The sequence below is a fragment of the Aquarana catesbeiana genome, linkage group LG02, assembly GCF_042186555.1.
Source record: "Aquarana catesbeiana isolate 2022-GZ linkage group LG02, ASM4218655v1, whole genome shotgun sequence".
NCBI classification, from domain to species: domain Eukaryota; kingdom Metazoa; phylum Chordata; class Amphibia; order Anura; family Ranidae; genus Aquarana; species Aquarana catesbeiana.
In genome coordinates, this window is record NC_133325.1 from 322,199,281 (window position 1) to 322,212,341 (window position 13,061).

Here is a 13,061-nt window from a genome sequence, read left to right on the forward strand (position 1 = left end):
ATGTAAACCCGATTTGTGAAATTTGAGCTGGGCACATATATCTGTAGTGTTTTCTTATCTCTCTCCAAAGCCCTAAATCCCAGGGCTTTCTCCTGCTCCATTCTTCTGTTATCAGCATAACTTCTGACAAGTTCTCTGACACAAATGATAAAACCAGCCTGAAATTTGTGTCAGGGAAGGTGCTATAAATAGATTAGCAGACAGCTGGTCAATTCACAGCACAGCTCTGCAAGTCTCTGTCTATGTGGAGAGGGGGTATGTGCCTTTTTTCCAAAAATAGTGCTAAAATCTTGTGAGCCACAAATGGGTTAATGCCTTCAGTGTGAATAAATGAACCTAATTCAGCTGCACACACTAACCATGTTCCATACCGTGTATATGCCAAAAATAAATAAATATATGTGTATGCGCTAAAGGCTATAAATACGTGAACAAAGAATATAATAAATCTATACAATATTAAAAATTATTATAAATTATAAACAGTGTCACACACCTGTGAAGAAAGTGACTATAATCCACAATTGAATATATGAAAAATGGTAACATGCACCATGCAAAAAAATGTGAGAAAAAAAAAAAATCCTTTAAATGATTAAAAAAAAAAAAAAATATATAAGTGCTACTTGATAAATAAAGTGTCCGAAACCAATTCATACAAATGAATATATCTCAGTCCAAGCCATTCATAAGAGTATATAAATCAAAGTGCACAATAGTGTCCAAACAAATAGCAGGCAATCCTCATGCTGGTTTTTTTGAAAAAGTGCTAAATATTCCTCATGCTCTTCTTATGAGATGTGCACATTAAGGCATGCTGCAGTGCTCTCCAGTGACCCCCAATGGATAATGCGCTCACCTTAGAGCGTGTGACACAGTAGCTAAACAGTGTCAAAACACGCATTAGAGCCACTCCAGGGCTCACACAGGTTATGCTGGTGATGATCTGTATCTCGCTCAAATGGTGACATATATGAAAGAAAGGAGACTCATAGCATAATACCGCCAGGAATTTATCTGAAAAGCCCTAAAAACAATCCCTCCAGGAGGGTACTCACAATGCTTGGGTGCGTCAGTGCACCATCCTATCCAAAACATGCAATACAGATGAATCCTGTGGCGTGCGGTGCGGTGTTCAATCCTCTGCCTGTCTGTGTGTAGAAAGCTCCGTCCTGCCCCCCGGGGGCAGGACGGAGCTTTCTACACACAGACAGGCAGAGGATTGAACACCGCACCGCACGCCACAGGATTCATCTGTATTGCATGTTTTGGATAGGATGGTGCACTGACGCACCCAAGCATTGTGAGTACCCTCCTGGAGGGATTGTTTTTAGGGCTTTTCAAATAAATTCCTGGCGGTATTATGCTATGAGTCTCCTTTCTTTCATATATGTCACCATTTGAGAGAGATACAGATCATCACCAGCATACCCTGTGTGAGCCCTGGAGTGGCTCTAATGCGTGCCTTTTTTCCAGTCAGCTGTCTCACAGTGCATGGCAAGACTCCCCTCCCCCTGCTGGAACAGGAAGAGAAAATTCTAACATAATGTGCACTTTCTAAACAGTATATAAAGCTGAAGACAGCAGATATACATGTAAAACGTATGTAGGGAGATTTGTTTCATCCCTGTGTATCATCTGAGGCTGTTCACTTCACTGGGTATATGTGAGGGTTTACATCCACTTCGTATATTCCTATCAATACTAATAAATGAGAACATTGCGTGATCCTGGCATTTCCATGGTGTTCCTATGGGAAATTGGACTGTAACTTGATGCATCTGTTTTACAAAGTTATCGTGTAGTAGTCCTTAAAGTGTTACTAAACACATTACCACTCTCTTATTTTTCAAAAGTAGATACGGCAATAAAATCAATCCAGGGTAGATTGCATATAAATTAGTATAAGTACCTCATCTTCTCCTTAATGTACTGAAGTCATGTGACACCATTCACATGCTCCACACGGAACTATGAAATCGGTGGGCAGCGCAAGCAGTAGACTCCTGAGGTATCCTGTAGATATCACTCCAGGAACTTACACTCCTGTTCCTCTCACCATCAATCACAATCTGGGAGCCTCAACACAAGCCTCTGCATTGTGTGTGTCACGTGAGGTGGCGCTCAGTGTAAATAATCGATCATTCCTCTGGCTCTGCCCTGCAATCCACATCGGCTTATAAGCATGTGTGTGTGGAAAGCAGGGGAGGTGAGGAAGGTCATTCCTTATATGCAGTCGAAGGCGCCATAAACAAAACTACAAAGTCACGTGGGTCTGCTTGAGGAGAAAAACAAGGAAGTGAAAAGCTTCCCATAAGGCAGATTATGGAGCATGCACATAGCCAGTGACTATGCAATAATTAGAGTGTTGGCTGATATTGTGTTGCCACTGAGGAGAGGGTGGTCCAGGAAAAAGGCAGGATCAACAAGGCATTTAAACCAAATAAAACGATGCATTACTAAAAGCTTCAGCAGACAGGCATAATTTTAATTATAAAGCACAAAGAAACATTTTGGGCTGAACGGCATTGATTGTTTGACAAAAAAAGATGGTATGTGTAGTATTTAGTATACTTGATTTATATATAATACTAAAGATTTAAAAAATGTAAAAAAATACATATTAATTAGAATAAAATGGAGCAAAACATGTTATGCCCCGTACACACGGTTGGACATTGATCGGACATTCCGACAACAAAATCCTAGGATTTTTTCCGACAGATGTTGGGTCAAACTTGTCTTGCATACACACGGTCACACAAAGTTGTCGGAAAATCCGACCATTCTGAGCGCGGTGATGTAAAACATGTACGTCGGGACTATAAACGGGGCAGTAGCCAATAGCTTTCATCTCTTTATTTATTCTGAGCATGCGAGGCACTTTGTCCGTCGGATTTGTGTACACACAATCGGAAATTCCGACAACGGATTTTGTTGTTGGAAAATTTTATAGCCTGCTCTCAAACTTTGTGTGTCGGAAAATCTGATGGAAAATGTGTGATGGAGCCCACACACCGTCGGAATTTCCGACAACAAGGTCCTATCACACATTTTCCATCGGAAAATCCGGCATTAGTGTGTTGTTGCTGTAGCACCCTGCCCTAGGCTGTACTCTGAGCAGCAATTGGGTTATGAATATTTATTTGATCTCAGCCAATCCCTGGGAGGGCGCACCCAGAACCTGTGGCTGAGGAGAAGATAAATGTTTGGACGGTATGTTTAGAGCCCTCTTCTCCTGGGGCCTCTGCTCCTGGGAGACAGCCTGTGCTACTGGAGAGCTGTTGCTGTCAGGCCTCAGAATGTTCTTAGCTGAGGACTTTGAAGGAATTCGGGCTTAAGGAAAACTGCTGGATATACTGCTTGTGAGTATCGCAGGGAAGCTGGTTGAGGAGCTGTCTCTGGACATTGTGAGTAGGACCTTGCCTAGAGCTCCAGGGGTCATCAAAAGCCTGCATATGTTTTGGAGTATCCTGCATCCTCATCCTCTAGCCTTTATCCTCATCCCTCTACCTGCCTGTGTTCAACTACTGCAATGCATCTTCAAAAAGACACCCCTAGACTAAGCCTGAATATTTTCGGTGTGCTCTGGAACTATCAGGGCCTGGCTGCCTTTGAACAGGTAAGGGAAACCTGGGTTATATTCAATGGCCCATCTGGGGGTAAGCACTACACTGCACATTTTGCTAGGCTTCAAAGCACATGTGTCAGCAAGATATGCTGGGATGTAATTTAGAATGAGTGGCACTGCTTCACACTAACGCATGTAGATCTCATTGCTGCCTTAGAGAGATGGTACAAAGGTGGACAGCCACTGTATTTTGCTCACCACTTTTATTAGAAACCAATGCACTGAGGACACAATCATGGGAGCAACCTGTATTAAATCTCAGTTTCTTAAAAGGAAATTTGTAAATGAACATTCACTAGGCATGTGCAATTCGTTTCGTTACGAATTCGTTTTTTAACGAATTTCGACAAATTCGTTAATTCGGGAATATCCGAATTAACGAAAACCCGTTTAACGAATTTTTTCCGAATATTCGATAAAATTGGACATTCGTAAATTCGGGCATTCGAACATTCGTACATTCGCAATTTACATTCGTACATTCGTACATTCGAACATTCGCAATTTACATTCGTACATTCGCAATTTACATTCGTACATTCGAACATTCGTACATTCGCAATTTACATTCGTACATTCGTGCATTCGTGCATTCGTACATTAGTAAATTAGTGAATTCGTAAATTTGTAAATTCGAAAATTCGGAAATCTGAAATAATAGTTAACTAATAATAACTTAACTATTAGTAATTACTAGTAACTTTGAATTTATAGGTATTGTAATTTCCTTTTAAATTTGGCTGTTAGTGAACGTAACACATACAAATTTATCCGAAGTTATGAATGATCCGAAAAAACGGAATGGAACGTAATGAATTAATAATAATAAATAACAATAATAATAATAACAATGTTTTATTATTATTATTTATTATTAATTTGTTCCGTTCCATTTGTTTAAATGCAGCCTTAATTTTGGATAATTCGTAACTTTGGATAAATTTGTATTTGTTACGTTCACTGACAGTCAAGTTTGAAAGGAAATTACAATACCTATAATTTAATAGTTAGTTACTATTTCAGATTTTTGAATTTTCGGGGTTTTTGGTTTTTCAAACTTCGAATTTACAAATTTCCGAATTTTCGAATTTACAAATGTACGATTTTACGAATGTACGAATTTACGAATGTACAAATGTAAAAATGTACGAATGTACGAATGAACGAATGTTCGAATTACGAATGTTCGAATTACGAATGTTCGAATTACGAATGTTCGAATGTACGAATGAATGCATTTACGAATTTACGAATGAACGAATTTACGAATCGCAATCATAACGAATGACCCGAAAAACGAAAAAAATAATAAACTAATGAAACGAAAACGAAAATGAACGAATTTTTTTGGCTGTGCACATGTCTAACATTCACCAAAAAACTTACACTGTGAAAAGAAGCAGCAAATCAGAACTAGTGTGTGCCCCACTGCAAAGCAGGAAGCAGAGCTTTCAAACGTACTGAGCAATTATGATGGCCCCCCATGTACAGAATCTCACAAAAGTGAGTACACCCCACACATTTTTGTAAATATTTTATTATATCTTTTCATGTGACAACACTGAAGAAATGACACTTTGCTACAATTTGCTACAATGTAAAGTAGTGAGTGTACAGCTTGTATATCAGTGTAAATTTGCTGTCCCCTCAAAATAACTTAACACCCAGCCATTAATGTCTAAACCGCTGGCAACAAAAGTGAGTACACCCCTAAGTGAAAATGTACAAATTGGGCCCAAAGTGTGAATATTTTGTGTGGCCACCATTATTTTACAGTACTGCCTTAACCCTCTTGGGCATGGAGTTCACCAGAGCTTCACAGGTTGCCACTGGAGTCCTCCTCCACTCCTCCATGATGACATCACAGAGCTGGTGGATGTTAGAGACCTTGCACTCCTCCACCTTCTGTTTGAGGGTTTAGGTCTGGAGACATGCTTGGCCAGTCCATCACCTTTACCCTCAGCTTCTTTAGCAAGGCAGTGGTCATCTTGAAGGTGTGTTTGGGGTCATTATCATGTTGGAATATTGCCCTTCGGCCCAGTCTCCGAAAGGGAGGGGATCATGCTCTGCTTCAGTATGTCACAGTACATGTTGGCATTCATGGTTCCCTCAATGAACTGTAGCTCCCCAGTGCTGGCAGCACTCATGCAGCCCCAGACAATGACACTCCCACCACCATGCTTGACTGTAGGCTAGACACACTTGTCTTTGTACTCCTCTCCTGGTTGCCACCACACACGCTTGACACCATCTGAACCAAATAAGTTTATCTTGGTCTCATCAGATCACAAGACATAGTTCCAGTAATCCATGTACTTAGTCTGCTTGTCTTACGCAAACTGTTTGTGGGCTTTCTTGTGCATCATCTTTAGAAGAGGCTTCATTCTGGGACGACAGCCATGCAGACCAATTTGATGCAGTGTGTGGCATATGGTCTGGGCACTGACAGGCTGACCCTCCCACCCCTTCAACCTCTGCAGCAATGCAGTTAGCACTCATAAGTCTATTTCCCAAAGACAACCTCTGGATATGACGCTGACCATGTGCACTCAACTTCTTTGGTCGACCATGGCGAGTTCTGTTCTGAGTTGAACCTGTCCTGGTAAACCTCTGTATGGTCTTGGCCACCTTGTTGCAGATCAGTTTTAGGGTCTTGGCAATCTTCTTATAGCTTAGGCCATCTTTATGTGGAGCAACAATTCTTTTTTTCAGATCCTCAGAGAGTTCTTTGTCATGAGGTGCTATGTTGAACTTCCAGTGACCGGTATGAGAGAGTAATGCTGGCCATACACTATACAGAAAATCGGCTGAACCCATTTTCGAAAAACGAACGTTCGACCGTGACCGCAAACGATCGTGCCATCATATAATGACCGATAAATTGTTCAGTGGACATGAATAAATAATTTTTTGTTCGTTTTTTTACATATACCTAGTGCAGACAGTTCGGACGGGAAACACATTAACCTTGCAATTTATCGTACGTTCGGCAGAAATTTTCCAAACTTCCCGTTCGTTTTTTTCCCACAAAAACGTCACAAACGATTATCGATTTGTGCCCATTAACTTGCCAAAAAACGAACGAAGTGTCTATACGAACGATTTTTCGGCCGATTTTTCGTATAGTGTATGGCCAGCATAAGAGCGATAACACCAAATTTAACACACCTGCTCCCCATTCACACCTGAGGCCTTGTAACACTAATGAGTCACATGACATTGGGGAGGGAAAATAGCTAATTGGGCCCAATTTGTACATTTTCACTTAGGGGTGTACTCACTTTTGTTGCCAGTGGTTTACACATGAATGGCTGTGTGTTGAGTTATTTTGAAGGGACAGCAAATTTACACTGTTATACAAGCTGTACACTCACTCCTTTACATTGTAGCAAATGGTAGCAAAGTGTCATTTCTTCAGTGTTGTCACATGAAAAGATATAATAAAATATTTACAAAAATGTGTGGGGTGTACTCACTTTTGTGAGATTCTGTACATGGGGGGGGGGGGGGGGGGGGCGTCATAATTGCTCAGTGCATTTGAAAGATCTGCTTCCTGCTTTGCAGTGGGGCACACACTAGTTCTGATTTGCTGCTCCTTCTCACAGTGTAAGTTTTTTGGTGAATGTTCATTTACAAATTTCCTTTTAAGAAACTGAGATTTAATACAGGTTGCTCCCATGATTGTGTCCTCAGTGCATTGGTTTCTAATAAAAGTGGTGAGCAAAATACAGTGGCTGCCCACTGTAGCAAAGTGTAATTTCTTCAGTGTTGTCACATGAAAAGATATAATAAAATATTTACAAAAATATGAGAGGTGTACTCACTTGTGTGAGACACTGTACATATATAATAACAAACTATATATAGGAACATTGTTGTTTTAACAAAAAACTAAATTTACATCAAGCTGTTTTTTTTGTTTTTCTTTGTATCTAAAAATCATTGAAAAGGCTATATACTGCAATTCCTTTAAGGAAATCGTGAATGATCTTAAATGCTCATTTCTATGGCAGCACCATGTGATAGAAAACAAAGCAAGTTTAAAGCTGACTTGGTTTGTGCATTATTTTAAATGGTGCAGAACATATTTTTATGCTTGAGTCTGACGCAACTGGATTTATGTGCATGATGTACAAAACTCACCTTGTTGGGTGACGACTCTGGATGTCAACAGTAAACACAGGTGCTTAATAGCATACTGTATACTATCTCATTTTCTCATTTCTTACCTCGTGTATCTTCATTCTGTTGTAAATGGTGCTACAAAGATCCATGACAAAATTGGAAATCTAAAAAACATTTTTGTAAAAGAGTTTGTAAAAGATCAGTTTGTAAATGATCACTGCAACAAGGGTTCTGAAACAGTCTACATGTCTTTACAATTTTGTTAAAATATTTTGAAGAGTATTTCAGTTTTATACTGATTATAGAATTGATTTTAAAAGCTGATATTTCACTTGGTCAGCTTGTTTAAGATAAATGACCCTCACATTTATTTTGTTTTTTTCATGAAAGCATTGTAAGTATCTGAATAAGACTTGACTCAGCATCCTGAAGCCCCTTATACAGCAAAACACAGGCTGGAGAAGGTAGAAGCAGCAAGGAAACAGTCAATCGTGCTGCAGTGAAATGAACATGCTGATAGGTGGATAGAGCACAGTGACAAAGAGATGAGCTTGTCAGTTTGCTGCTTCTCCTTCACTGTCTAGTCATAGAGCAGGTGTGGGGAGGAGACACATAAATGTTACTGAACAGCAGCATAGAAAAATGAGGTCTCCCCAACTGCTAGACAGACTATGTGCTGCGGCAGAGATGTGTAAATCTTAGAACTGAATGGACAGGCATACAAAGCCAGGGCATTTTTCATCAGTGTGTTTAGTTGTTTACCCAGAGTTTAGCTTTTAAAGTTTGTGGACATTTTGGTTGTTCACTTTGCAAGGGAAGTTTTCTTTAGCTTAGTAAATAAGGTGAAATTTTGCAAAGTATAACTGATCATGTGGGGAATAAAAGCAACAGTATTTTTGCTTGCACGTGATTGATGATGGAAGTTAGTATAGCTTCACCTTATTCACAAAGCTAAGAGAAAATACCCCTTGCAAAGTGAACAGCCTATATGCCTTCAGTAAATCAAGCTCAAAGGATTCCAAATACTGCTGTGGTTTGTAAGAAGACACAATGGGGTTGATTTGCTAAAACTGCAGTGTGAAAAATCTGGTGCAGCTCTGCAAAGAAACCAATCCGTTTCCAGGTTATCAAAGCTTAATTGAACAAGCTGAAGTTGGAAGCTGATTGGCTACCATGCACAGCTGCACCAGATTTTGCAGTCTCCAGGTTTGGTAAATCAACCCCAAAGGATCTGTAACATACCCAGCCACCCAGAATATGCAAGTCCTGGCATCTTTAGAAGCCATGCCATCTTATGACGGGATAAAGTATGTTTTTCAAGTGGCAAGTGGGGGGTGAAATAAAGAACAGATTTTATACATTTTCTCAACTGTGTTTGCTCCATATGGGATCCTAAGACTCTATATTTTGTTGTGACAACCCTTTCCCTGTAAGACAGCATTGATTCTCCTAGATATTCTTGAATGTTTTTTAAGGAACCGCACCGAAACCAACCGCAGTCCTTGTTTTTCTATTCACAGAAAATAGCTTGTTTGATATTGGCTGCATGTTTGGGGGTCATTGCCTTGCCGCAGAATGAGTTTTGTAGGGATCAGACGGCTCCCTGAGGGCACTGCATGATTAATAAGGCAACTTTAGGAGACCATTCATTCTGATAAAATCCCCAAAATCGATGTACAGAAACACAGCCCCAAACCTGGAACCTTCACCCTGCTTCACTGTTGCCTACAGACTCTCATCCATGTACTACTATTCAGGCCTTCAAGGAGCAAACTGCTTTCTGTTACAGCCAAATATTGTAAATTAGGACTTATCAGTCCAGGGCATAGGCAATTCACTTGGACTTGTTTCCACGTAGGAGGTATGGCTTTTTAGCTACCATGGTTCCACTGGTTTTTGCCACTTTTGAGCTAATGTGGCCGCATAACAGCCAAGTCTTAGCTAATAGTAACACTGAACATCTTCCAATTGCCAAAGGAAGACAGCACGATGTGTCTTTCATATGTTTCCTTTAGTCGATCACTACTTCGATCCAACCTTCTGCAGAACAGCATGTACAGAAAACACCTGTATTTCTTGAATTGCAAGATGTTTAAGGCTCTGGTATAACCACATCTCAAATAAAAATGTTATTGTAAGCAAGATAACCGATTCTAGATCTCTCAGACAGGCCAGGCATTGTTATACACGTGCCTTCTAATAAAAGGATTGGTTAGGAGACACAGATAGGTGCTCTTGTGACTGTATTGGTCAATTCAGAAAATAAAACTGATGTGCATTTTTTTTAAACCTGAATTATAAAGGAAGCCTTGATTAGTTTTGAACCACATAAAGTGCGCCTGACAATTGGTCTGCTCTGGTGAATGCTGGAGGAACCACAATCTTTTCCAACTGGGTATGCTACCATAGATGGATAGCTTTATGGATAGGCAGATAAGCAGGCACATATAAAGATCACCTGTTAAACCCCTCTGCATTAGGAGAAGCACAGCTCTTCAAATGAGCCAATCAATTACTATGGAGCCAAATGAAGGAAGATTTAATTTGATCTAGGATGGGTCTATTATGAGTGAACAAATACTACCTATTCATTTATGACCACAGCAAACATAGATCCGTTAAAGCAGACCTTCAGTCATTTTTTCAACTTTCCATCTATTAAATCTTCTGCCCCTGTTGTTTTAATTTTGGATAGAAAAACTTTTTTTTTTTTCTGCCAGTAAATACCTTATACAGTTCACTACCTGTTTCTTGTCTGGTAAAAAGCCCAGGCTAATGACATCATGCACAGCTCTCTCTCTAACTCTCGTGAGAATCTGCCAGGAAGGGAGGGGGGATGAGTCATAAGAGGGCCAATCAGAGCTGCAGGGCTGCAGAGCTGGAGGTGTGCCTCTGTGTGTCTGTAAATCCAGGAAGTGAACAGGCAGCAGCTTCAGCTGCCCACAGTTAAAATGGATGCAGCCAGACTCAGTGGAGGGAGATTTCTGAGGCATATTTGGCAAGTACAGAATCACAGTATATATAAAATAACCCTTTCATGACTAAGCCTATTTTTTTTTAAATTTGGTGTTTAAAATCCGTATTTTTTGCTAGAAAATTACTTAGAACCCCCAAGCATTATATATATATATATATATATATATATATATATATATATATATATATATATATATATATTAGCAGAGAATTTAGAGAATAAAATGGAGATTGTTGCAATATTTTATATCACACGGTATTTGTGCAGCGGTGCTTTAAACGCAAATTTTTGGGAAAAGGGACAATTTCATGAATTTTAAAAAATTCAAACAGTAAAGTTACCCCATTTTTTTTGTATAATGTGAAAGATGATGTTACGCTGAGTAAATAGATACCAAACATGTCATGCTTTATAATTGCACGCACTCGTGGAATGGCGACAAACTACGGTACCTAAGAATTTCCATAGGCGACATTTTAAATTTTTTGTACGGTTACCAGGTTAGAGTTACAGAGGAGGTCTAGTGCTAGAATTATTGCTCTCGCTCTGATGATCGCGGCAATACCTCACATGTGTGATTTGAACACCATTTACATATGCGGGCGTGACTTCCGTATACGTTTTCTTTGCTGCGCGAGCTCGCGGGGACGGGGGCACTTTAAAAATTTTTTTTTTTCTTATTTATTTTTATATTTAAAAATTGTGTTAAAAAAAAATTAAAAAATTGTTGACTTTTATTGCTTTCACAAGGAATGTAAACATCCCTTGTGACAGTAATAGGTGGTGACAGGTACTCTTTATGGAGGGATCATGGGTCTAAAAGACCCCCAATCCCTCCTTTGCACTTCAAAGTATTCAGATCACCGAAAACGGCGATTCTGAATACTGTTTTTTTTTTTTTAAACCGGCGCCATTGGCAGCCGAGTAAACGGGAAGTGACGTCATGACGTCGCTTCCGCGTTTACGATTAGGAGGCAGCCGATTGGTCACCGGACCTCCCGATGGCACGGGAGGCCCGGTAAGAGCGGCGGGAGGTGGCGGGAGGGGGGACGTCCCCTCCCGCTCCTCCGGTATAACAGCCAAGCAGCTTTTAGCCGCATCGGTTGTTATACTCGGGTAGCCGATCGCCCACTGTAAAAACCGGTAACGGGATGATGCCCGCAGCTGCAGTATAACCCCGGAAAGCCGAGTACGCAAATCTGCGTATGCTCGGCGGGAAGGGGATAATATGCAAAGTGGTTGGAGGGAAGCTTCAGAATGGCAAAGATGTTTTTATTAAAAATTATGTGCGCAGACTGCAGTTCCTCCTTAAGTACTGCATACAGTATATGTGCTACAAGAATGTGATCATTATGTGTGTTTGGCCTAAAAAAAGTAATTGGTAAAACATTTATGTTATACAGTTAAGATTCATACTACGGTTTCTCCTTTTGGAACACTGGCTCCAAACATTAATCTGTAGAAGCACACATAGTTGATGTGCTAGGGCACAGTGAGTGTCCAGGATAAATCAATAATGCTTGTCTCTACAGAAACGTAAACTAATAGGGGAATACCTTGTGGATGTACTAAATGCTTCCTGCAAAGTTACAGTGATAAGTTATTGCGATTTATTGGATAGCAACTCTGCTGTTAAAGCTGGCCTAGTTCATCTGATACTCATTTTAGTAGCGGGAACAGCAGACATGAGTTTTGCCTATATTATGCACATACCATACAGTGGGGAAAATTATTATTTGACCCCCTGCAGATTTTGTAAGTTTGTCTACAAAGAAATGAAGGGTCTATATTTTTTATCATAGGTGTATTAAAATGATAGAGATAGAATATCAACGAAAAATACAGAAAAAAACATGATACAAATGTAGTCAATTGAGTTGCATTTCAGTGAGTAAAATAAGTACCGTATTTATCGGCGTATAACACGCACCGCCGTATAACACGCACCCCAAGTTTAGGAGGGAATTTTAAGGAAAAAAACTTTTAGGAGGGAAGTTGAAGGGAAAAAAAACTTACATTTAAATGCCCATCATTGCAGCCTTCTCAGTGCAGCCTTGCCCCAGTGCAGCCATGTCAGTGCAGCCTTGTCAGTGCAGCCTTGTCAGTGCAGCCATGTCAGTGCAGCCATGTCAGTGCAGCCATGTCAGTGCAGCCTTGTCAGTGCAGCCTTGTCAGTGCAGCCTTGTCAGTGCAACCATGTCAGTGCAACCTTGTCAGTGCAGCCTTGTCAGTGCAACCATGTCAGTGCAGCCTTGTTAGTGCAGCTTTCCCCAGTGCAGCCTTGTCAGTGCAGCCTTCCCCAGTGCAGCCTTCCCCAGTGCAGCCTTG

The 13,061-nt window shown here is 40.3% G+C and overlaps 1 protein-coding gene across 1 annotated transcript in view; it reads right to left on the minus strand.

Moving 5' to 3' along the window:
- Positions 1-13,061, minus strand: part of NMS (neuromedin S) — a 39,346-nt gene that overhangs the window by 17,004 nt on the left and 9,281 nt on the right. Inside the window, exon 4 of the mRNA XM_073617935.1 lies at positions 7,861-7,920. Coding sequence (XP_073474036.1) covers positions 7,861-7,920 — 60 coding nt within the window. The remainder of the gene's footprint in view (positions 1-7,860; positions 7,921-13,061) is intronic.